Raw genomic sequence first — 27,761 nt, forward strand, 5'->3', positions numbered from 1 at the left:
AAAATATCCATAGCCATAATTAATCCCACTTTTATTTGAGATGTCTTACTCTACATTGGATGTTTTATTCACATTCTCTTTATTCTACAAGCTTAGCCACATAAACGAGGTAATCAGTTCTGTCTTTGGCAGACATGAGTGTTTCTGACCTAAGAAACACAGGAATAATTATTGTTATAAAGAGAGTGAGAGCTTTTTTTTTGATTACTTTCTTCTAAAAAATGTGTTTTTAGGCATTTCTAGTCCTATTGTTTCATCTCACAAATGCCAGAAGATGACCAGTATCATAAAAGCATAGGTTTAAAAATGTTATATTAGACCAAATTGCACCTTCAGCTGTTATACTGACTGTCTTAGATTTGGCTTTGTGATAACCAGAAATAAAGACCGAAGTCAAAAACTGTCACTGAGAGAAGTGCTTTAGCTTCAATGCCCAAGTAATGGTTAAGCGGGAACAGCAAAAGACACAGTTGTGATCATAAACCATGAGGAATGTGTCTGACGCTAATGTAAAAAGTTTTCCACAGAGAACAAGAGACTTTCTCCACAGATTCCGCAGCAGAATGAGCCTATTGACAAACAGCCTTATAGTATTTTGCAGTGCCTCTGTAGAAGCGCTATAGTAGTCTATAAGCCCATATGCCACCGCAGGATGGGACATGCTTGAAGCTTTAAAAGAAAAAGACCAAAGTTCTGAAAAATTTAAATACATATCTCTATTTTCCCATTAGAACAACTACATTGTCACTATTCTCAACTGTACCAGATTTTATAGAACAGTAAAATGAATATAGCCCCGCCATATATAAACCAACCCTTTAATTGGCTGCATTGAAAAATGGTTTCTAAATAATTATACCATGATATCATGGCATATCTGACATATACAGATGCAAAAGTTATCTTGACTGGAAATTTAGACTCTTTTATTGGTTTCAACCACAAATTCAGTAAATATCAACTTTCTGCCAAGCCATCTTTGGAATGTTTCTGCATAAATATTATTTTCCTGGATGTTATCATCAGTTACTTGACTGTTATGTAAAAACTTCGATATATATATAGAAAAACCATGAGTCCACCTATTTCCATAAAACAAAAATCTGTGCCAAACTGTTAAAAGATGCAATATACAATCAGACCCTTATATAAAACGTTTGTTCTAAGCAGAACACGTGACATGTCTCAGTCATCTAAAATGAGTTTTTAATCAATAGAACCTCTTCTGTGAAAAAACCCACACAAATATAGTATTAGTAAATAATTTGTTGTCACAGTCTGTCCATTGAATTTTTAAAACTTCATTACACATTTATAGTTATAACAGAAAAAAGATCCTACTTTGGGAAAAAAGAAATCTTTCTAGAAAAATCTTCTCAGAACCATCCACCCTGGTGTTCAAACAGCCCTCTAGCCTTGCTGAGCTTGTCAGTAGAAGCAAATGGTGTGCAACACCAAATACACTTAATGGGTAAAGAGTGTGCCTAAGCATGAAATGTAAAACTTGCCAAGACATCTCTAAAGTAAATAATCCCTGCAGCAGACCTATTAAATGTCTTTGTATTCTATAACAGCACTTCCAGGATTGTAATATATTGTCAGTGTTTTCATGGTAACTTTTCAAGTGAAACTGAGCCACCAGTATGCTCCAGATTGAATTGTACAGGAAGTCTTTAGAGAACAAAAAATTACCCAGGTAAGCATTTCTAATACTACAATCATTTTGTAATCTCTGAGTATTGATTCTTAAGGGAAATTCATAAAAATATCTTCAGAAGGTAAGAATAAGGACTCAAATCAGTAATTCTACTCTAATTTTGAAAAAGTAATTCTACTATAAAGATGCTGTTGTTGACACTATTATCTTTCTTAACTTCTATATGCTTTAGAGGCTATAACCTACCAGTTTTGATGTCTCTCCTAGGTAGTATTTTCTCTTTTCCTCCTTTGCCTCCTCTCCTAAAATGTCCTCTTCTTCATAGTTTTCACTGTTCTTGTAAAGATAGTACAACTGATACCTTGGTAGGTATACTTACCTCGTATTTAGCTTCAAAAGCTGTTGCATTTTTCAGACCAGTCACCCACATTATTTCCTACCAACATGCACATTATTCATTCTTTTTCCTTTTCTATTTCGCTGTGTTTTACAGGAATGGTCCTAGTTGGAGTTCAGACATCTTTTTTAAGATTATGTATTCACTATTGGCAAATTTATTTGAGTCCACTACATTATCTTAGCATTTTGGCACCACATATCTTTCCATCCCCCACCCCAGTTTGTTTTCGTCTGTGAATTTGATGCATGAGAGCCTGAGGGTTGAGCTCAGTAACTGAAACATTGTCTCTTTCTCTAGAGGTTCAGTTATGTGATTATTGTGACAGGTTTGAAGTGCTCATGTTCCTTCCCTTAGAATTTTCACTAGGTTAACTGTTTGTGAGCCATGCTATGCCCTAGATAATTCATCCCTAGACATTCATTAACATATACAGAAACAATGACGTGGTTTCTTGTGTAGCTGATATTTCTGCTGGCTTAGGTTTGCCCAATTTCCACTTGTAAGGATGACTTGTGTTGCTGTGTACTACTGGACACACACATGAACCCTTCTTTCCTCCTCACTTTTTTCCTACAGTTCATAATAGACACTTTCTACTGTAACCCAGATTTACAGTTATATGAGAAGATATTAAAAACTTACTAGACGATTCAAGGCATCAATTTAGGCATTTCTGTACCTTTACTTCTGTGGAGAAACTCTCTTTCACTGAGACACCAACATCTCCAGATTAAGCGTAGCTTTATTTTTATTGTAGTACTGAAAGTAAGTTCAAGGTGAACTGATTGTGATAAATTAGTGCCTTGCATATCATTACACACTGAAATACTGATGAACCTCAAAAATGTGTCAAGCTCTTTTTTTTCCAACCAGGTTTTGGTCTGTGTTCTGTCATCTATTTTACATATGAAACCTCATTTCTTTTAGCTGGTTTTGCCGCTGAAACCACAGACTATTGAGTTGGGGAATTGAAGCACTGTGCTCTTCAGACTGTTCCCCTACTTGAACTTCTTCAGCGCAAATAAACTACATGGGATCTATCTCCCACAGGCAGTGCAATCAAGTTGAGTGGTTGTCTTGAAAGTAGGGGATTTTTTTCCATGGATCTTGAAGAGACATCTACTCTTTAATGTAGATTATTAGTTGCTTTCCCATTTCCCCACCCTTTCCTTTTGAATCCAAGGGATCACAAATAATTTTCATCCTTCTATTTCTGTTGACTAAGTTTCATTTTACCACCATAAAGACTTGGAAAAAGTAATTATTTTAAGCCGGCATTATCTTATGCTTTCTACTGTTGGAGAGGAACAGCTTTCATCTCAATTCTAAGTAACATTTCAGAGATTGAACACATTTTATCTCTGAATTCAACTGTACTGTTTCTCACCACAAACTCTCTCAACTTAACAAAAAAAGTCAACCTTGAAATCCTGTGAGAGAATCCTGTTTCAGAACATTCTCTTAGTAGCTTTTTGTAATGAGACAGGACAACATTTTCAATACAAGGGAAAATATCTGAGTCAACCTGACTGTTGCATTTTAGGGTAGTTGAAAATGGAAAAACCAAACTTACATGCATGCCTATGGCCAGATTCTTGTTTTAGGCTTAAAGAGCCAGGATTTGATATCTCTGCACCAAAAAACAATTTTTGACATCCCTTTCTTACAATACAATCAGGGTTAAATATGAGTGTTAGCTCCAAGGTTCTGATCAAGTTTGTGTTTTATAAATAGATACACATTTTTAGAGAAAGTTCCATATTCACTGTCTTCTAGGTAAGATTCTATTTTTAATACACAGTGTTAGTGACCTGTTTCTTCTCTTTGCAGTTAGAGCTTTATATCAGCATTGAATTTATTCTCCCCGAAATATGCTAAAAACTGTGATTTATTTTGTCGTCCTAGGGGATGAGAAGTGTGACTTGTTTGTATTAGGCAGCAAGATATATTATTTTTAGGTTTTTTTCATATTTCTTGCACTATGATTTTTTGCACTTATATTTGGTAAGGAAGGTTAGGGGGGTTTTTGTACTGCTATGCTTTATTTCCTTCCTTCCTTCCTTCCTGGATATTGAAAATAGTTCCAGTTTAGAAACATCTTAATTTTCAAATATTGCAGTTTCTAATATGTACATATTGTAGTTTTGTCTTCAGTTCTTAAAATTGCTTTAAGAACACTCCTATATACTTTTGTTAAAACCTAATTCATTTCTGTGAAAAGATTTGTTATAATTTCTCAAAAGGATGTCTTACATACTTCATCTATAAATTCTGTAACTTTTCAGAATTTCATTATATTAAATATTTGTGTCTATAATTCCTATGTTTGTGATAATTATTTCCAAGCCATCCACTAACAGATCATTAAAACTGGAGATTATAAATGAAAAATATTGTTTGATTGTGTAGGAAATATTTTATAAATATTTGCAAAACAGAATAACAATCCTGAAGCAATTGTTTACAAAGAATTTTGATAGGAGGTCATGGTAGTTACATGAAAGAAAAAGAAGTACAAAAAGGTACAGAACAATTAGAATATTATTTAAATGTCAGTCCTGATCTCTTGATCCTACTTTATGAAGTACTGCAATATACTGTAATGTTTGTTTTTTAAATGTTGCTCTGATAATACTCTCCATCTTTTTTTTTTAATGTCAAATCTCTTACTAAAGAAGGGTAGGATAATCACTGGCATATCTGTAGGGACATCACAATTTTAAGGATAGAATTTTAATGCTAATCTGAATCCAAATCTTAAAGTTGATCTGGGTTACCCACATGCATAACTTTTAATTTAATGTTTATTCCTAGTATATATGCCAAGAGTTATATATAACTTTCATTTGTACGTACTTACCACAACCTAAAATAATCAATATATGTAGATGAAATATGTGAGGTCACTGCTGTATCCATTATATTTCTGCTTCATCTTCCTCATAATGCACCATGGACCTGTAATTGTAGTACAGTGCAGTCCCATAATTTATACATCATTCCATCAAAGAAATACCATGAATACTGATCATGTAAACACCAACAATTGCTGCTTGTGCTGGATACACTGAGGTTGGTAGTATATCAGGGCTAAATACTTGCATTAGAGCATACTCATATTGTAGTCAATGAAATTTTTCTCTTAACTTCGGTTGGAAGAGGAGCTGGCAAAGGTGCAAAAGTGAAGGAAAGAATGAAATGGAAAAGAGCAAAGAATAAAATTAAGAGAGATAAGGTTGAAAAGAAAAAAAAAAGAACCAAATAAGTAGATACTGAAAAGGTTAAAACTGTGGTTAAAAAGGGAATGTTTGCGAAGGTCGGTTAAGAAGAGGTTAGCTGTAGAATCATAAACAAAAAAAAAGAAATGGAGAAAAAAAAAGGAGAAACTAAAATGAGTCAGACAGAAAGTAGGCAAAGTGTAGAGAAATGAAGAGAGAGAAGGAAATTCATCCTGCTGGAGATAGTTTCTCCTGTCACTCACAGATAAGTATTGCCTCTAGAAAGGTCAGTTCAGGCATAGCCAAATGACAGAAGTGATAGGGGAGAACCACATCATCTGATGTAAGGTGAATAAAATAGGGCTCAAGAAGTAATTTTTATCATTGATAGGACAGTGTTTACTTTGACAAATCAATTAATTCCCCCTTGAAATATTTGGGGAATTCTGGTGAATACAACTAACCTTTTTTAAATCCTACCATTTCTGATGTCAAATTTCTCACACGCATATATGCATGGTATAGCCTATTCTTACGTGGGCAGAATGTTGAAGCCTTAGAAAGAAACTGATCTTGAAAGAGGTAGTGAATACCAGGACAATACTTTAAGAAATTAAGTAATGTAACTAAGAAAATGGTTTGTGAAATCCTAACTTATTTGAAAACTCTGGTTTGAGAAGCAGATCAGGTCTTCTGTAAAGAAAACACATCTTGTTTCAGTGATGTCCCCAACTTTAATATTGTGACTAAAATACAACTGCTGTTCCAGGTTCTTTTTTCTAAGTTTATGTATCCTTTCATCCTGTAACTGATTGTTAGGAATTTAGAGTCTGTGGGTTTTTATAAAAATTAGTAGTGCTGACTACTAATTTTAATTTAGTAACAATGGGAAAAACAACCAAGTGCCAAATTATCTATAAAGCTTCAGGATTTACTTTTCATGGTGTAAAACTTACCATATATATATTTAATCCAGTAGATGATGTTATAAATCAGATGAATACTTATCTCATGTTGAAGCATATTCCATGTGTAATTGGCAGAATAGTTAGTGAATCCTTCAGACCAGTTTGGTTTGCTCTTTTTGTGGTTGTTATTAGTAACATGAGGTAATGTTGCATTTATAGTTAATTTCCTTTTACTTGAACAAAACTGTTTTACAGAATAATTTCATATTATATTAACAAATAAAAAGGGCATGACAGAAAGAAAAGAAAGCAGCATGATAAACGTTGTGACCTTCTAGTGAGAAACAGTATGGCATGCATAAAGGACTGCTGCATTAAGTGGACAAGGGGGGAGAAGGAAGTGGGTAATTATTTGTAGCAGTGCTTTTACTGTTGTTGGAATGAGACAGACTAACAGTGGCAGCAGTCATTTTGCTGAATCAAAGTCCATGTTAGTCGCATTATACACTGCCACAAAAGGTTGTTAAGGCTGGTATTAGCATGTACCACTGAGGACATTGGAAGGACTCGATCTGTCACACTAAATCGCCTTCTTGCCCTCAACCATTGAAGTCTCCAGCTCCTCTGACATGTTCTTTCATTAATGGCCTGGCCTTGACAACTGATCCTAATTGCCTCTGAACCGCACTTCATGTATTATTGGTGTCTGCCTGCCCTGGTTCTTGTCAACAAGCCACAGCATGCACAGGGTGTGCCCGGTGCCTTTTGCTGAAATGATGCTCACATAGTCGTTTACCTCTGAGGGTTTGGGTCTCGCTGGGAATGAAGTATAAAGCTAAAGATCTTCCTGTCTCTTCTTAGTAATACTTTAATGTGGATCTGTGCTATGTACTTATTAGGCATGTATGAAGACTCAGTGTAGCATCAGGCCAATTATGCAAGATTCCATTAAAGGAGAGACTGTAAATGCAAAACAAAACTTGCCTGCATTTTGGTTACTGAGTGTTTGTTTATTCCTTCTGAAAAGCTTATTGAACTAGAATATATGGCTTACACTACATTTTTCATGAATAAAAATTCTGGGTTTATTTGAAGTAACAATATAGAAGAAATATTATCTGTAATATTGACAGTTTCTGTTGATTGAAATGTTCTGACTATAGAAATAGATAGGAAAAGGATTCCATTAGTTGAAATGTTAAAGTAAGGAAAATTAAGGCAAAAGCTATTCTAAAATCTTAATGTCCTTTCTTTTTCCATGGAGCAGTTTCATAAACATATTTATTAATATTTCTGACAAAATGTTTACAAATGTTTACAAATGTACATTTTATTTCATAAAGCTTTTCCTGTTTCTCAACTCTTTTAATTTTCAGTCTTGCAGATTGTCAAAATTATATAGATTTTAATTCTACTTCTGCAGTATGCATTGTTTTTACAGTGAAATTTTATTTTTAAATCTGAAGTCCCATATCTGCCTACCCAAAACATTTATATGTTTTGAGACTATGATTTAAGACTTTTATAATTTTTATAAGATTTTCGATGATTACCTCAGTCATCAAGAAGACTGAATAATTTGAATGGGAAGCCTTTTAAGCATGCAAGTTCTACCAGTGATAATAAAAAATAAATCACAGAAGCTTTTTGGTGCTAGGTATCATTTAGCCTAATCTAGACAGTGACATTTGGGCCACTAACGGCATAATCATAGTTATTGCTACAAATTGCTCCATGTTTGAGTTTTAGTGTTATAAGTAAATTATGCCACAGGATAAAATATATGCTTCTTTGGGAATTAAACATGTTTATTTCAGCAATGTGTATGTGGAATACTAGGAAAAGGCAAATTTCTTTCATGTGGTAATACTGCCACCTTCTGAGCCAGTGAAGAATGATTCAGAGATGCAGCAGTTTTCTGTCTTGCATACTTTCTGAGGAATGTGCTGCAGGTTGGTGGTTTGCTTGGAGACAGCAGCCTAAGGTCCCAAAGACAAAAGTGCTCTAGACTGGAAATGACCTGAAACCTATAGCTGAAATTGTTTCAAAATCCACTCTGGGAGGCAGTTTAACTTGGAGATTGCACTCCTACTGTGAAAGTCTGACAGGCTAGAAGAAATAGGAAGAAGAGTCTATGATGAAACTTTTAATAAAAATGCTTTTCTAAAGATCTACTGCCATTGAAGCCCAAAATCAAAAATCATTCTTATTCCCTATACTTTGTCAAATGATTGATCCTGAATTAATTCTGATGCAAGAATGACTATAGAAAGTTCAGTGGTTTTAGGACAGAGGTGGCCACAGCTGGGATTAGAAGATGAAGGGGATTGTGGATGTTCTTTCACCATCATTCATTCAGACAACGTGCCCTTCAGCAGAACAGCAAGCCCTTCTGATTTTCTCGAATTAGGAAGATTAGCATGAAGCGCATAATGCGGGATGATGGAATTTGTCATAATTTGCATTGTCCTGGAAAGATTCAGTTTGATAGAGCGATGCATCTCAGAGCATGTCATGTCCCACGGGCAGGTCATGGAGGAAACTCGGCAGAAATAATTCCGCGATATGTGCATCAGTTGTAAATGCCTCATAACCAATTTGTCAAAAAAGAAAAAATAAAAGAAGAAAAAAAGAAAGAGGGGAGGTCAGGAGAGTTGAAGGAGGTGGGCATTTGCCCAAACACACATGGAAGTTATATATGGTAATGGTAAATTAGACTTGAGTCATTTTGGAATAAGACAGAATTACATGCAAGTAATGAACACATTGACTAGGTACTTGCCAAGTTACTGGTACAGTTTTTTTCTGTAGTATATAAGAAAGGTGGATCTTTCACCAATTGCATAGTGAATTTTATTTATGAAAATTCCTTACAGAAATTATCAGACACAAGAGCTTCAGGATCAGTTTTCTGAGCGATTGCTTCTGACCTTGGTAATGTTCCCAAACTGCAGATAGAAAAGGATAATCAGCATGTAGTTGACAAAACGGACATGACAGTGTTACTTACATGCTGCGGCATTTCTGGAAATAGGCATGTAGAATTCAGACAGGCAAGGGGAACACACTTATTTACAGTAGCATAGCAAGAAGAAAAGGTCCAATGTCATGAATTGACCATGGTTTATTTATGGACCATCTGACAATGAAGCAACAGTCTTTGATATTTAGAAATCTTTTTTTGCCCAAGAACATTATAACTAGCGCTCATAGGCTATGTTATTTATCATTTCAATATCTGGTTCTACTTGAGGAAGACATTTTGCAGTGTCTCCTGTGTTTGTCTTTCTTTATACATTTCAAACAACAGATTAATGCCGGTGGTTCAGTAACACTGATCATTTGTGACAGTTGAGCATTTGTGAGTTGAGGGTCTAATAACAAAAACAAAATAAAAGAGAGAAAAATAAATAGGCAATTGTCACTTCTAAGGACCTACTTTACTGTCTGTGGGATCCAAATAATTCTTCCTACCTGAGGTTGATTGTCAGGCTGCTGTCTTTCAGATGGTTAATGTTGTAGAATACTAATTTTTGAAAACTGATTTACCTTAGGGTACAACTCAACATAAATAAATCTTTCAACACCCTGTACCTAAAATCAAGATGCATATGAAACTAGTAGCACTGCACAGTTACAATTTGATCTAGTCTGTTGATGTGGGGGTTTGGAACTAAGTATTTATAGGGTTCTGTGTAAAAAGAAATGTGTTTTAATAATGTCAGGCCAAATCAGTCAAAATATTTTTTGTCTGCAGAATATTAGCTCTCTGTATAGATTCTGTGAGGTTTTGATCTCTTCTTTTTTGCAGTTTACAGCTTTAAGTTTGCAGACAAATTGCTATGCTAGTCAGGAATCATAATTGATGTGTGGTACCAGTGAAGAAAAATGCAATTTCTGTAACAAGTAAAGGCTCCTATATCTTGTCTATAGATTGAAAAAAAACGGACTGTATCTTTTATTGCATCAAAACCTCAGATCCTGTATTATTTACTATTGCACTGTACATGCGAAGAAAAAGAATGTTTAGAAGCCTGAGTGTGGTTTTATTTCTTTGCTGGGTTATACATGCTGATTATGTTTTTTAATGACAGAATAAGTAATCTTTGCATTTCTGTATTTAACAGTTGGTTGGTATTTTATTCTTAAAATATGGTCTGGTAACTTCTGAGTGAAAAGCAACAAGTGTCTCATTTTTCTATAGCTGTTTTACTGATGTTTTTCTGAAAATATTTTGCACTGTCTTCTGGTCACTTCACTAATATAGCTTGACTTTGAGTTTTGCAGCCTGATCGTGATGAGTGAATATTTTGGTTTAGTAAGTAATATTTAAAAAATTCAGAGCAAAAGATCACTATTTTCCTGTGTGACCTAACTATAGAATATAGAAATACAACATCTGGTGGTATGAGAGCAGAGCTCAAAACACAGAACTGATTGAAAAATACAGAAGCTTTGTAACTTTCTGTTTATGACTGCTGCTTAATACTTCTATTAACTCAATCTTGATAAAGACCTTCTAATTTTTTTTTTTTCATTTGCCCTCTTTGTGAAGTTTACTGCTATCTGGTGACATATTTAAAACATGTCCATAGGATTCCCCTTTCTGAAACAGGAGCTATGTAAAATGCTTAAATTATGATAGGCTCTTCACATGACATTTTGTGAGAGTATCCCCAGTGAATGATGAGGCTGTGGAAGTATACAGGAAATAGGTGATATTATTTGTTTGGTAAATTTTTCTCCTTATTTGCCATATCTGATGGTGAGGGTTCATTTAACACATTTTATAGGGTCCATGTGCTGTCACCATTCAGTAGCTTATTATGTTGGGTAAAATTCACAAATTTCTGGTTTTTTATCACCTTTGGAGAAAGGCAGTATGTAATATGAGATATTTGGTGTAATTTTCTTTTAAGTAGGGGACATTCTAAAATACATAAATGACTGAAATAAGGATAGTGTTCAAAAGGAAGAATAGAAGCCCATAAAAAGAAAACTGCAAAGTTTTTTTCTAAATTTATAAGGATTTCAGAGAGAAAAACAAACTGCTTCCACATCTGGAAGTCTTCAGAAAAATGAATGTAAAGAAGACTTTGCTCATGCATAGAAACTTGTTCTTTGAAAATTACTTTGCTCTAAAGGAATTTCGTCTACTGATTTTTGGTGACTTTCAGTGTAGTTTATCAGCATGTAGGAAAAAAAACCCCAGTTTTGTTTCTCCAGTTACTCATGGCACAGATTCAATCTAGAAATTGCTGGTTGATCTGTGTTCCTTCTATTCTTAGAATTCTTAAATTAAAAGATTCTTCAGATTCAGTTCTTCTGTAATATAACGTGTGTATCCCTGTCTCCTTCTGATTCCTTAGAGCTTCCAGTGTAGTTTTTAGCTTCTGAACATCTGAAAATCCCTGTTTGCAGGCAGACATTGGAATAATCTGTCGTTTTAGCATCCTTAGTATGTTGTGGCAGTCACCCAACTCAAGAGAAGGTAGAGAGAAAGGAAAGCAAGAGAACAACATGGATCTTTATTTTGATATCAGATATGGATATATAAACCTTAAACTTTATGATACCATATAATAAGTAATTTTTACAGGGGGAAAATTATATAAATAATAGCTCTGTAATTATATAACTATGAAACACCAAAGAGAACCTAAATATTTTAGCAATTTTCTTTGTTGGGAATTCATAACAAAGCATCTGTTTAAAATTGTTAGACTATTTGTGAATTCGCTAGAAATTTAGAATAATATTTTATAAAATTTTATTACTGTAGCTCTTAGGCTTAGGAAGAGGAGGAGGCAGTCATTCCTCTTCTGGTAGACAGGACAAAAATACAGTTAAGTCAGATAGTACTTTACAAAGAGTTTGTCCTCTGCATCTTCTTTTCAACTGGTCTGTAAAAAAGGGAAAAGGATTGAGAAAAATAGTAGTGCAGAAGTAATATCATTTGTATGTGAGACACAGTGAACATAGTGACAGCATTACAGTAAAACTATTTAGAGAATCTGGAAAAGGAAAGACACAATCCTTAGATTGGAAATTGAGTCTAGACTGCACTCACACAACTAAATTGTATGGTACTCAGTCTGTTGGCATTTCAACTACTTCTGTATTGCATTGTTCTGAGAAGGAAAAAGAAATGGAAAGTAAAACAGAAGATATTAGCACTGAGAGGAATAGCAAATAGACAAGGAAACAAGGGGAAAACTATTCTTAGTGACTAGGAATGTCTGAGGCATGTTCATTCAAATGTGGAATGGTGTGGGATGGCGCTGTGAATTACATAGATGTCCTGCTCATCTGCCAGTCCACACAGACATTCCACAGAATCAGAGAATGGTTGGGGTTGGAATGGACCTCTAGAGGTTATATTGTCCAACCTCCTGCTCAAGCAGGGCCACCCTGAGCAGATTGCTAAGGACATTGCCCAGATGCCTTTTAAACAATTTCAAGGACATTTAAAAGTTACTCCACAACCTCTCTGAGTGACCCCTGCCAGTGCTCAGTCCCACACAGTAAAAAAGTCTTTCCTGATGTTCAGAGGGAACATCCTGTGTCTCATTTGGTGCCCATTGCCTTCAGTCCTGTCACTGGGCACCACTGCTGAAGCCTGTCTCCATCTTCTCTGCAATGTCCTTCCAATTATTTATATATACTAATGAGGTGCACTTCCTGAGCCTGCTTTTCTCTAAAACCGAAATAATCCAAGTTCTCTCAGCCTTTCCTAATAGGTGAGATGCTTCAGTCTTTTAATCATTTGTGTGGCCCTTTGTTGAACACTGTCTCTTGTACTGGGGAGCCCAGAACCAAGCACAGCACTCCAGGTGTGGCAACAATACCAAGCAGAGGGGAAGGATCAACTCCCTCAACCTGCTGGCAATGTTCCTCTGAATGCAGCTCAAGATACCATCTCTCTATTACATTGCCATTACTATTACTAGACATTACTACTATTACAATTTGTGAAGTGAAAAGTAAGGACTTTGCTCAGACTCCTGAGCAATGAAAGATGTCCCTTTCCCACAGATCTTCCTGTGTCCTCAAACAAAATAGCAAAAAGAAGTGGAACAGTGTAGCTCTAGGTTGTAGCAAGGATGACATTTTCAACATTTATGCTTGTTTGAATAAAGAGTATGTAATTTGTGCAAAAAAAAAGTTAATTCGTTGAACTGACTTAGATGTATTTTTAATTTAGCTCTTGAGACTTTGGAGAAAAGAAGCAAGTAATGCCAAGGTTTAATTTGGCAAAATTTTTAAAAGCTGTTACTTTTTTTTTTTTCTGAACTAGAATCTTTTTTTTAACCTAAAAATTTGGAAGAAATTTCCAGAAAATAAATAACTTTTGATTTATTCTTATAACATGGATACACCATAAAATAGTTATTTAAGTGTGAGTTTTCTCAGCAATGTTGCAGGAAATAAAGATGTCAACCATACTTGCAGACATCTCATTTACTGGATCTGAAGTGTTATTCTGGGAAGTACTTGATGTAGGGCATGGAAAACTGTAAATTGAAAAAAGAGTAAGATGAGGAAGCAGAGAGAGCTATGGATGAGTGAGACCTCCGGTATGACTGGTGGTGTTTTCTCGTCCCAAGTGGGAAGACCAAAGCGGATTAAAGATGAGCAGGTTCCAAGTGATTAGTTCAGTTTATTACACTCTCAGCTGAATCCGTCTTTGTCTGTGTGCTTCCCCAGCCTTACCTCCTGTTCAGAGTATCAAAAAGTTAATTACTGTAATTTAAAAAATGTGCATACAGGGACTCGGTACATATAAATCATGGAGGAGGATCTGAAACGCTGCTTGCTTGCCTTGGCACCTCACTGCCACTTTTGCCATTCTTCTTTAGTTTAGCTCTATGCAATATGTCTGATCACAATTCTGTTGTTTTCTATGCTAAGCAGGAAGAGTGGCCATTCATATTTGTTTCCTAGCCCTAAACACAATTTTTATTCCTGCATCAATTCTTTTTCCCTTCCTTTTGATTATAGAAAAGGTTTCTCTGCAAAAAGAATTAAATACCTTCATCATTTAACTAGCATTCAGAAGGGCTCAGCATGACAGTAATATAAAACAAAAATCCTTTCTTTTCACCATACTGGTAATTAACTAACTGCATTTTCATATTAAGATTGCAGTTCTTAACATTTTCTATTTTTCAAAGCTCTCCATTTCTCCATGGGAGCTGCTAGCTGCTAAGCAACTTTGAAACTCTGGTTGTCTGTAAGAGAGACTCAAAACTTTAGAAGTATGCATGTATAATACAGATACTGATATTTTCTAAAAAATGGGATTTCATGTGGAAGTTGAATAACTAATAGCAGTTATTGTGGTCTCTATTTTTCATTTTGTTCATCAGTGTTACATCTGCACTTTCTGCATATTGAATGTGATTTGATAATAAAATTCTGCTCTAAGCTACACTTACATAAGTAAACTTAAGATTGAAACTTTGGTCCATTATATGCCAGTTGAGTCCTAAACTGCTATTAGTGATATGCTGGCAGTGGTTGGGAAAGAAATTCACCCAGGGTATAAGAATCTTTTTACTGACTGCAATTCTTGTGTGCTATGAAGTGCTAAAAAATATTAATGAAGTGTCACCCTGAAAAACACTGTTGTTTCATATGCAACAGTTTCATATAGAGAATGCTGGAATACAAAAATTGAATGCAACCTTTAAAAGGAGTTGGAGAGATAAAGATTCAATGCAAAACCTAGAGTTTTAATGCTAGGGTTTATTTGTTTCATACTCATGTTCTAGCTTTACCAGGGTGTATTCTGATATGGTAATTCCATTTGAACTAAAAGTTTACAGCAGTAATTACAACAGCAGCCACTTAACTGAGATTTCTTTCAGTATATTTATTCATTTACTTAATTTTTATTTTCTGAATAGCTTTTCCAATTAATTGGTGTCCTTTAAGCACGTAAATATGCTTGAAGGTCAAGTTGAAGGCAACCCCATTAAAAGAATTCAGAAGAACTTCAAACAAACCTGAAGGACTCCCATAATTGTTGGAGTTCTTACGTTCTAGGGAAGTCTTACAGTAGAAGTCTCTTCTGTGTGTGCATCTTAGGCTTGATACATCCTTGTGTTGTGGGCATGTCTGAGGTGTGAATAGTCACAAGTGCGTGTGAAGTTTCTACTCTGGATGAGCTGACAGATGTCTGGAGATGTATAAATACAGAATAAAATTTATGGACAGAAGAAAGTGAAAAAAAAAAACCCCAAAGTTAAAAAATGATACGTCTGTTTATGTAATTTGACTTTTTTTTCTGCTCCCATCCCATTCAAATGACTTGCATATTCTTCTGAAATTTATATCAGCCTGTGAATCACTTCAAGGATTTGTTCAAAGCCTTCTAAAGATTCAGAGGAATTTCATAGGAAACGAACTCTCTTTCCTCAAAAATTTAGTACCTAGGATTCTACTGAATTGTTTTTGGCAAGAGATTGTTTTCTCAGAAAAAAATGCATTTATCTTGTAGTGGTTTAATAATAGCTCAAAACTGAGAAATCTCAAATAAATTTTTTTTTCAGATTTCTCTTTTCACATTTGTCTCACATTTCTTGCATAGGAAGGTATAAAATAGTCTGTATTAATGTTGCAGGTTTTCTGATACCTACATGTATGCTACCTCATTTAAGATTTTGATTATCCATATGTCTTGATGCAACTGTGGCCCTCAAAAAAAGTGGTAAAAATATAGCCATTTAAGTGCTAAATAAAAATAAATATTCATTTCAGCTGTAGTGGTGTTAAAGATACTGCCTTCAAAATATATTCACAAAATAAACAGTAGATGGAAGATCCATAAAGATACTGTTTGTAAGCTTCACTTTGAAAAGCTCATGGTTAGGCGAAACCAGAAATTTATATTCTGTCTTTAACTCAGGCTTTCAGATCAAATACCTATATAGTTATAATAATTAGTTATTAAAAACTTTCAAAGTTTATCATAATTGCAGTACTTTTCAGCAGTAGTATCCTGAAAGATTTGGGATATTTTTGAATTATTTGAACTGTTTTAAAGATATTCATTGTTTTGTAATGGGGACTGAGGCATACACTTGTGAGATTTACTTATAATTGAAATCATAATTTTAACTCATGTAGAGGCCAATTGATTACTATGTTTAATTTCAAGAAGTCTGTGTTTGCAACTGAAAATATTTTATTAGTTTGACAGAGATTCCTCATAGCACTCACTTAAAATTAGAAATTAAATTTCTGCTATACATATAGATTTGAGGGAAACTTCCCCATGGCACTGTACTAGGTGATGCCACAGATGTAATTTTCATTTCATTGTCTGTGGTTATTTCAGTTTTTTGTTCCAGTTGGAAAAGCAACTACACCAAAGACTGTGTTGCTCCATAGAATTGAACCATGGAACTGAGTTCAGTAAGTACACTTTAGGTCAGTTTTCTCCAGTTTGCTGTCTTGTAATAAGCTTTTTTAAGTCAGTTAAACAAAGACATTAATATATTGTGAAATTATTGTGGCAGAAGACACAGAGAACTCATAGTTTGTACATCATGTCGCCACTTAGATATAGGGAGTGTCCAGAGATGTTTAGCATAGGCAGGTCTGAAGCATGTGCATATGAGCAAGGCCTGAGTGCTGAGGGCAACTTACAATGAAACTTATGCAGTTTTCAGACTTCAGGCAGGAATTTCAGGTGTGATAGTCTTTCGCTTCAAAAATCTAATTTCTGCTAAAGACAAATATGAGATACACACTGGACAACAACATTTCATAGGTTATTTTTATGTATTCTTTAGGTGATGGATTCTAAACCTCAGGTATCAGGAGGATCAAACTAATACAAACTGATGTTACTTGTGGGCTTGCATTTTAGCACATCATAGTGATTTAGGCTGTATGAGCAGTGAGTATCTCACAGAGATCATGCTGTCAGATCCATGGATATTGCTAGGCTTGGGGTTTCATCATTATAGGACCTTTGTTTACTTCTACTGTGATTCTATAAAAAAGTTTAAAACTACTATGTTATGTCCTTTTCTCAAACTGGGTTACTGCCTTTATTATGCATAACAATTCTGACTTAACTGTGAGATTTCAGACTACACTGCAGTACTCTGTCAGCTGTGAAGCGAATGACTCAGCTGTCCTGGAGACTAAACTCTGATGTCCCCTTAGAACAACTTCAAGCTTTACTGACAGAGTGACTTCAGGGGCTCTGGATGATGCTGTATACATTTGTAAATAAACATTCTGTGCGAGTCTCCAGAGCTATTAGTCACACAACCTTCCAGATGAGCTTCCTGACTATGAAATCCTTGCTATGAATTAAAATGTTTTTAATTTACTTGAATAAATTACAACCAAATATCTTTTTGAGGACAAAAGAAGAAAGTAATCTGATTAGGGCTGTCGCCTGCCATGTTTCAAAACACACGATGTTACTTTTACTAGACTCATCTTAGACATCTATACATTGTTTTACTGCTAATTCAGACAGTCCGGGCTAAAAGATCTAACTGGGTAAGGTGGGACATGAAAGGTTAAAAAATCTTGGGATGCTCACTGAAATCATCTGATTATCTGTTTTAAATACAAGACTTCCTTTCCAGACCTGGGCAAATTGTTTAATTGTACTGGTTCTTTTTCTGCAAATTTGTATCTCACTATATTTCCCTCATTGTTAATTTTTCTTTAGATAGAGTCTCAGAACTCTAGAAAAATGGCCAATTTGTAATTACGGAGATGGATTAAAACCACAATTAACCTTTTAGGACCACAGTTGCATCAAGTTTTAGAGTTGTTTGTGAGACACTGTAAATTCCATGGCAGACTTAGTTTGTGCAAGAAAGCAGACTAGTTCTTTTGAGGTCTAATATATGCATTTTTTGCACCTGCAGGTAGTAATCTTTAGGTTCATTCAGATTTTTCCATTTAGGACAGGCAAACCCAGTGCCTCTGTGATAGGAAGACACCCTCTTAGCTTGTAGAGGAGAAAGAGTCCCTCTTCAGTGTCTTAGCAATCCAAGGTCAAACAGAGCTGATGCAGATGATCAACATCACTTTGGGATCTCTAACATGCAAGACTTATACAATAGTCTAATTTCATGGCAGTAAAAGTCATGAATATATATATGAAGAAATATATAAAGAAAGGAATATATTAAGAAAGAAATTGTAATGACATTCTTCCTGTAGAAAATTGGGCTTTATAAGCCCTAAATTGTTGAGATTTTTCTCTTGGGGGTTGACCTGACAACTACTCCTATCAAGGTCAAATACCCAGTAAGCAAGATTGGCAATGTTGAGACTAATCCATGAGCAGAAGAGGCTTCTGTTTACTTCTTTGCATACATGCCAGTTGCCTGCCTCTGCAGAAAGGGGATTGTCATAATCATAATTGAACAGGATGGGATTCCTGCAAAGGCTGGGGTGAGGGCAGTAAATAATATATTAGCACTAAGGGCAACTGTATTACTGAGTAATGTTTGATTTACTTTTTGTCATGTTGGGGTCATACGACTTGCAATTGTTGCAACTGTTACTTGATACACACTCAGTTGAGATACTCTTGATTTTATTTCCTGCTGGTTTAACTTTGTTAAAATTTTATTAGTCATCTAAATTGTACTTCGACAAATGTGTTATCAAATATATATAAATTCCGGAGTTTTCAGATTGATCTCAGCCCTTGGACAAAGGGCACATTGAAGTTAAAAAAGGAGATTTATAAGATATGTTTATTTGGGACTTGGTCCTCTAAAGACAGTCACAGCAGACTTCTACTAGAGGAATGGAAAGGATTTGAGTATTCCTCAAATGAGTAGCTTACTAAACATTTGCCAAATATTTTCTTTCCAGGCCTTTTCCTCATGTGAAAGAATCTGTCAGGTCTTATTCTGTATTTGAGGAATTGCCTTAAGAATCTAAGTCAGCTCTGCCTGTGGCTCAGCTTGGGCGAAGTTCCAGCTTTCTTCGTAACAGTGACAAGTCTGCAAGGTTATTTTTTTCAGAAATTCCGAAGAGGTATCAATAAATTTGAATTCAATAAATTAAATGTGAAGTTAGGTGAAGATAGGATGATGGCAAGTTTTCAGTGGCTACAAAACATCCTTTGTCTCAACTTTATCCTATAAAATGCCTGATAAACCCTGTACTGAAATATGTTGTTTACTTATTTCTCATAATTGCTGAGTAAGTTTCAGAAAAAAATTTAAAAATCACTTACCTATACAGTGAGTTGCAGACCCTTCAGAAGAAAAGTGTTACAGATAGAGGTAATATGAATCAGAGGTAGCTGCAGGTAGAAACTTCAAATTTGCCTTTTTGTAACTCATCTCAGGAAATATCCCTTATATATTAAGAAGATTAAGTGTAGCAATTGGAAAGCAATATCATGAAGGTATCAGGATTTCTTTGGAGAAAAATAAAAGGTCTTCTAACATTAAAGTTAAGGAAGAAAACTTAGCAGAAGTTTTTTAATTTGATCGTTTTACTGTGTTTGTCCTAACTTTAAATGTCCTACTAAGTTTGGGTAACTCTTCCTAAATATAAATGTGTACTTACAATGCAAATGCATTCGTATTTCACTTATCCAATCTACCTGAAGTTTCCATATGTATCCTGAATTTTGGTGTTTTCTGATCAGTGCTAAAGTTTTAATCTCAAATATGTTAATATTATGTATATGTGAGTGTTTACTTCTCTCTCTATGTGATAATACTAAAATTGAAGTTGCAATCATTGATAATTTAGTTTCTTGCTTATGCTACTCCTACTTTCTCAGTAATTAACCAGCATTAAAACTATGTTTTTAATACAAGGCATATTCTAGCTTTATGAAATTGCTTCTTTATTCCTCCTGCACTCTCCTTGGCACCTGTATGTGAGAAGAAAGTATAAGCCAATGTGCTAATATTGTTGTAGTTTCACACCCAAAATGAGGACTGATATTGCACAACTGCTCAGGAACCTGGAAGACCTTATGCCTTTAATATTTTCTTCTTTTAAATCAAACTGGGGGAACCATTTAATATAAATTTTTATTTACTCTATTTTTAAGAGCTGCAATAGTGATTTAGTGTTTCTTCTGTGGAAGTGGGAAGAGGACTGTAATGTAAGCTAGAATATCTTTGTTAGGCATCTAATCCACTAAAATTTTCTAGTTCTTTATTTGTTACAATAAATTTGTTACAATCATTTTTTTACTTGTTCATTTTAAATTTTCTGTAATAAATGGCAAATGCGGACAGGTTTATGTTAAGCTGCTTGTTGTTTTGTCACAAACTTGGAATAAGGTTATTTGGTTGAATCCCTCTACCTCTGCAGTACAGTATAATACAAGTCCTGATTTTGCCATTAATCACACAGCAACTGACAGTAATGCATTCAGCAAAAACCCTGGTTACACCTTTCTTATACGCGCCATCCTCATACAAAACAAATGGTCTAGTGCAGCTCAGTATTTGTTTGACTTAAGCCTTTTTGTCCTATAAAATGTCCATAATGTTTTCTGAGCTTTCTACAGACAGCTAAATTTGAGGAGCCTGCCATCCAATTAAAAGATAACAATCATGAGTTCTGTAATAATCAAGTTTTGTGTCCAAATTAGTTTTCTAGTCTCATGCTGATCTTCAAGAAAGCACCATTTCCCACATGGATGAGAATTCATCTGCATAATAGAAAGTTTTATTCTTCCCAAGAACAGGAGTTTTTATCCCACCTACAAAAGCTATGCTGGCTGCAGGCTATTTAGGGTCTCAGAGATTTCAGCTAATATGGTGAAGATTTCACTGAAAATGTTTATTTGAGTAAATTAGAATGTCACTATTTCAAATGTAAATTTTGAAGCACTGCATACAAACTGTAGCTTCTTATAATTAATCAAGTGTCTTTTTGAAACATGAACATACATCACACCATTTCTGTTACAGTAATATTTATATGTGCATGTATTTTTGCTGTGTATATGTATATATTTTATGATCAAAGTTTATAAATCTTGGAGCATGAATTACTGAATTCACTGTAGTTGTGTATTACTATTAGCAGCAGTAATAAATGACCAGCTCCTTCAAATGTGGCTGGATTTATAGATGCTACATCCTTTGAGTAATAAGCTGTTCTTTACCTTGACATTTTTCATGTCTTAAATGCTTTTAATCACATACTGCTTATATTACATTGATTATCTGAAAGAATGTTGAAGCTTTAATGATCCTTGTTTTGTCAGTGTAAGAACTTAGCAGTACCCATCATATGATGTTATTCAGTATGACAGTTACTCAGCTTATACTTCAGGGAAAATATCAAAGCTAATATCTAGTTTGTAGTATAAGTAATCTTTCATGATTACCAGTTAGGATGATTTGGGACTGCCATCACCCCAGTGGCTCCTATATTCAGTTTTTCTAAAGATTTTATATTTCCATTTGTTAGTCTTTCTACTCTTCAATTGCAGGTGCTAGAACAATAAATGTGAATATTTTTTGCTTCTCAGTCTTACAAATAATAAAATCTAAAATATAGCAGCTCACCTAGGTAGCAGAGAAATTGTCCTCTGATATTGTTTATCTGAAAGGAAATGCAGGAGAAGATTGCCATGACTGCAGATTTATTGGACGTTTATATCATATCTGTATGGTTATGCTGGTGTGTAGTGCTTGGCTCTTTCTTGCAATAACTTTAAAGCCAGGGAAGTGACTGTTGGATTGACAGGGTGAAAGTAGTAGTAATAAAAGAGGGGAAAAGAAGACAACGTGCATTTTCAGTTGATACGTTTAAAACTTATACTACCTCCAGGTCATACAGATATAGAGGGAACGTGACTGACCTGACAGTTATGGAATTTTTGATCAATTACTACTTAGCTTTCAGTGGAACACTTTCAGACCCACAAGACTTAATCCTCATTTATGACATTTCTGTTTAGCTTTATTTCTCCAATTCTCAAAGTGACTGAGATATTACTATTTCTATATAAACAGTGACAAATATGCCAATAGGATTTCAAGAACAAATAAAAACAAATTTCTTCTTTCATATCTTCATTATATGGTTAAGGCATACAAATTGATATTCATGCATGCAGTCATTAATGACAGCAGTTGAAGGCTTCTCTGTTAGTTTAGATAGAACTGTGTTTTTCGGTAAGCAGAAGTGCAAGCTATTAAGTGTTGCAGGATTGGATATTAACCAGAAAAATGAAGGGATTTCATTTGCCTCTGCCTTTTATTGGGAATTCTTTGTGTCATTTTCCTTCTATTATCAGCCCTTGGTTATTTCTGCTGGATAGATATGTGCAGAAATATGGTAGCACCACAAGCACTTTTGCTCTCAACTCCTATGATTTGTGACTTTGCTCAGAGTATGTCTGACTAACCATTTGGCTAAAATGGCAGCACTATCACAACCATTTCAGCTACTATCACTGTCAATCCCAATGAAACTGAATGGGTGTAATGATGAGATATTTTTAGGAAACATACTTTATATAGACAGGACCTCTGAGAGCAGTAAATTCTAGGACACAGGGAAGGATGTGTGAGAACAGTACTTTCCACTTTAAATTACATGTTTCAATGTCTAATTAGAAAGTTTCAGTGGTTTCACTGCTGTCATCTGCTTTGTGTCATAGCAAGGAAATAGTACATATTTTCATTCACTTTGGTTTTTTACAGATTTACTCTGTATTTTAATGATATTTACACTTCACAGAACCAAAGCAAGAAAAATTTTACATCACCTTGTGTGCCTCATATATTGTGGACCAGTTAAACATCTAGAGTTAAAAACAATGGTTGCAAACTAGGTTGCAAACAAATTTTGCCTAAGGCATCAACCATAAATTAAAGTAATAATCATCCCCGTAAGAGACAACTTTTTCCACTGCTCTTTTAAAATAAAAAAGAAAGTAGGTCAGAGAAATTTTGGATATTTTAGAGTATGTACAGTATTGTATTGTTTGCCAGCACCTAATTTACAATTACAGAGCTGCATGAATATTGAAATGATTCAGCTTCCCATTATAAATGTATGTGGCAGTTTGGTTGTTGATCAGTTTATGAAGTTAATGCAAATGAAACTGTCTTCCTGTCAGCATTTGAAATATATAATGCAGTCATGTTGTATATTCAGGGACAGGCCATTGACAGTCAATTAACAAGTTTGATTGGTATGTCAACTCATTCTTTTGAATTGTTAATAGTATGTTAATAGCATTCATTTCTTTGTGCAGTCCCATTTGCAGCTTCACAGTTACAGCTATTTTTTATGATTCTGAGTAACCTAAAATAGTGCCTTAATAATAGATTATTAAACACCTGTCTGGTGTAGCTTAGGGAGGTTTTTCTAGACTGGGAGTTTGCAGTGGATCCCTTTGATATTCAAATCAACAAATGATAGCCTTTTTATTCAAAACGTAAGTTCTTTTGATGGTTAGCTTGTTAAGAAATATTCAGCTCCAGTCTGACCTGATCTGGTTTCCCATGGAAAAGATCTGATGCTGTCTGAAGTTTCATAAATGGAATGCCAATGACAATTTGTTGTTGACGTTTTGCTGCCTCAGCCTTCAGATGCTGCTGGTTGATGTGCCGCTTTAGCTTCACCAAATAATGCTTGCAGGTAAATGATCTTCTGATTGATCAGATAGTTTCAAAGCAAAGAGTTCTCTTCTGTGGTCTGTAGTCATGGTTTTTAGGCTTGGAGGGGTACTTTAAAAGACGCATCAAAGTTGACAGATGAATCTCGAGGCAAGGAATTATGGGAGACAGCAGAATTATGGGAATATTTTTGAGAGAATAACATATTAGCAAGAGTTTTGAAGACCTTCAAAGGTCTATCAAAGCAGCTCCCTATAGCAGTTTTATTCCTCCTTTAAAAAAATTAAAATTGAGTACAGTGGTTAACTCTCAGTTTCCTGTGTTGGGAAGGTGTTGAAGTGATTTATTGTTTTCTAAGGATGTTTTAAATGGCATATTTCATTTGAATTTCACTATTATCTTGTTCTGCATTCAGACCCTCATCCTGCAAGTTGCAATTTCTGCTTTTACTGAAGTTTGCATAAAATCAAAGCATTACATCTCCTTACAAGGCCAGGGTATACAGTGAAAAACATTCCTTTACATAAACATCTATGACATTTAGTTAGCATTAAAATCAAGACATAAAAATAGCAGGTGGAATAGCCCTTTTTCTCTACCTTTCTTCATATACAGGCATTATTCTTTTGTACCCTTCTCCATTCCCCATTAGTGCTCTTCCTGATTGTAACACAGCTATTTTTCTGAAGAATCAGACTAGCTATTAGAAGTTCAAAACATACATCATGGAAACAGTTCATTTCTCTTTGGTTTGAACATTTAATTATTCAGTATCAGCATGTGATAGTTTTTCTGCAAAAACATGTAATTGTTTTTTGTTGGAGTTAACTCATGGAGATGTGAATGTCAGAAGCTCTGAGGTTTGGAGTCAAATGCTGTGAGCCAAACGTGAACTCTGGAATCACTCATAGAAAGATGCTGTGTGTTAACTATGCCTCACTGGACTTGGTAACAAATCATTTGTGCTGATTGAACTTAGGCCAAACTTTTTTTAACAACAAAACCCAGTCTTTTTGCAAAATCCTAAAATACAACTTAAAAAAGCTAGGTGAATGGTCAAGTCAGGCAACTTCAATCTTTATGTCATATAAATAGAATGTAAAGTTTATATGAGATAGTTTCCATCACTGAAAATTTTGGCATTTTTTCATACTTTTCAAATACTGTGCATTGTTTAGCTGATAATTTGAAGCTCATTCTGTTGGGCTGAACAAGCAAAATATTAGACATTTTTGTTGTCATACAAGGTTATGTTTTCAGTAACATACCTATAATTTCCCTTAGCTCAAAATGCAATATTAGACATTTAAAGTGTTTTCTGTTTGTAGAATTTGACACAGCCTTACAGCCTCTGTTTTTGAAGAGATACTCTATTGGTTATTTGTACAATTCAAGTTAAAATTTAAAGCTTTTCTGATAGTAATGTCATCAATATTGTTTCTAATTCATTATTTCTGTGCTTAAGTTTTAACCATTATACATCCAAGAGGACTTCTTGATCCCATTTCATGTTCATATTAGGCATATATAAGCATTTTTATTTTATTTTCAAAAATGTGGTAAAAACTCCTTCCCCAGTGTGGTTTTTATTTTGTCATCTTGCATCTTTTGAAGTAGCCTAAATATTTCACAAAATCTCTGTTCATACAGAATTATCTGCCTGAATGTTCTGTAGTGCAAGGCTTACCTTGAGTGACTTTCATAGTGTTAAAAGTCAATCATTTAAAAAACTGTAAGGTAACAATGACCAGCTCATAGCAGTTTGGAATGCTTGTCATTTCCTTTTTGGATAATGTTAGGCTATCAAGATAGAAATCCTAATCAGTCATGTACCAGTTTTGACTTCATGTTCATTACAAAGATTTTGCACATCATAACCAATGCTTTTCATCATAGAGCAGGATCATGCCATTCTATGCTATCGTAGATCATGAATTTATTTAAACAAATCAGAACAGGTTCCAGTAGAAGATATTAAGAGATGTGCTTCCTGGAGTGCCCATTGTCACAACAGCACTGTCATTAACAGGCAAAAAGAAAATACTAAAGAAGGGATTTGAGCCTGGGTCTCAGCAATATTGCAGCTGATTAACCTAATTGCTGGATTATTCTTTGCTGCAGTCTGCCCCTCCTTTCCTCTTATTTAGCCTCTTTTTGTTTCAACACTTGGCTTTCTACCCATTTTTCTATATCAGAGGGCTTGACTCTGCAATTATAATTACTTTTATAATAATGCAAACAAAACAGCTAAGCACACAGTAAATTTGCAGGCAGTGGTTCATGACGTTGCTTAGTGATATGAGATGGATACAAACATGGCTGCAGCTTGAATGGGACAATATGAGATACGTATTTTATTAGTAACTTTGTACTCACTATGTTGTCAGTATAGTGCAATTTCCAGTACTCAACGTTTATCCTTTTAAACCACTTAGAAAATTCCATGAAAATGAGTACTAAAAGGAACAAGTTGAACATACTCAAAAACCAAAATCTACCCCCCGCAAAAAAACGTAATTGTATAATGCAAGATAGTGACTCCATACCCAGATGAATATGTATTCCTGTACAGAATATAATTACAATACAGTTAGAGTCTAGTTATGAATCAGAATTAAAATAAAATTTGTTACAGAAATTTAATTTTTAAATGCAAGTTACCACTTTATCAATAGGTAAGTTCTTTACTTGAACTGCTGCCAATCTAAGTGAGTGTCTGCCCACTGAAAGCTCCATAGTAAACTGCCTCATTGCATGGTTAGGAATTTAATCTTACTTTATATAAGGATGTTGTCCACACTGCAATTCTGATAAAAGGTCATTATTTAAGCATACAACAAATAAAAGAATAGTAAGTATATATGTAGATCTTTGTTGAAACTTGCAGTTTCTGTAAGTATAATCAGAACTTGACTTGCAAATTTGTATGGAAAGATGTATCCCTAGAGAAAGATATTTGCTGTTTAAGGAAGTATTATCACTGAAATATGAATAAATAAGCAGAGGATTGTGGTAAATACTGTATGTCATGTAGGTTCTGTTGTATATATTGTACAGGTATATCTAGCTGCACAAACAAGTCTCCTTTCATTTCCACTGGGAAATGGTGGTTATATGTATTATAAATTGGACTTCTGCACTAAATAATCTTTGTCATATGTTAAGCTGTTTTAGTGTTGGTTATTGCTTAGGTAGTCGTAGATGTAAGTAAAATCCATATGAGTGTAGGTATACATAGAGGATGGGCAAAAGCAAAAAAAAAAAAAAAAAACAAACCGCACTCTATGGCTAGAATAAGAACTATTACTTTTAGCTTACTGTAGTTACAGTTAACTTGTTATCTGATTCTTGGTTTTATGCAAGTGCTTCTTTCTCATCTCCCAGTTATCACAAACCCTCTTAAAGTAGCCAGTGACAATCATGCACAGCATATTTCAAGTGAGAATATTAAGCCAAGTGAAGGCTGGGAACAAAATCTTTTCTGTAAGAATAGAATGTCACGGTGTTAATGTGTTTCATACACTGTGAATTACTGTCGTGTGATGAACAGCTTTCACTTTTCAGTACAGAGTATTTTCTCTGCCTATCTGTCCCTCTTCTGTTTATAATCACATTAAGCTATTTGACAGTTGGCATGAATAAGGACTGTAGACAGGTAGGAAAGGGAAAAAAACCAACTCAGTCTTTATAGGATTTTATGACTGCAGTCTTGATTCTCCTTGGATGCTGAATTCCACAACAGTACTGCAGCTTTAAGCAGTACCACCCTTATTGTTAATAGAAACTTAAATCTAGACATTTCTACTGTGCTTCCTTGTTTTATTTTATCACTGCAGTGATAGTTGAACTGGTGATTTAGTTTACTGTAAGTGGAAATTGTCAGTAAAAGCTTCAGTTAATGTGGGGAGGAAATCATGAGATCCCTAAGTAGACTGTATGTTTAAGAATAAAAGTAGAAGAGACAAAGTCTGTAATATA

The 27,761-nt window shown here is 34.6% G+C and overlaps 1 protein-coding gene across 2 annotated transcripts in view; it reads left to right on the forward strand.

Annotated features, from left to right (window-relative positions):
* DPH6 (diphthamine biosynthesis 6) overlaps nucleotides 1-27,761 on the forward strand; it is a 183,825-nt gene that overhangs the window by 90,539 nt on the left and 65,525 nt on the right. The window contains exon 13 of one of the 2 annotated variants that reach the window (XM_030948761.1): nucleotides 19,045-19,438. The exons of the other annotated variant lie outside the window; for it this stretch is intronic. Within the exon in view, the coding sequence (XP_030804621.1) occupies nucleotides 19,045-19,092 (48 nt within the window). The 3' untranslated portion in view covers nucleotides 19,093-19,438. Of the gene's footprint in view, nucleotides 1-19,044; nucleotides 19,439-27,761 lie in introns of those variants that run through there. 2 annotated transcript variants of the gene reach the window in all.

Source organism: Camarhynchus parvulus, chromosome 5 (assembly GCF_901933205.1).
Source record: "Camarhynchus parvulus chromosome 5, STF_HiC, whole genome shotgun sequence".
Classification (NCBI taxonomy): Eukaryota; Metazoa; Chordata; class Aves; order Passeriformes; family Thraupidae; genus Camarhynchus; species Camarhynchus parvulus.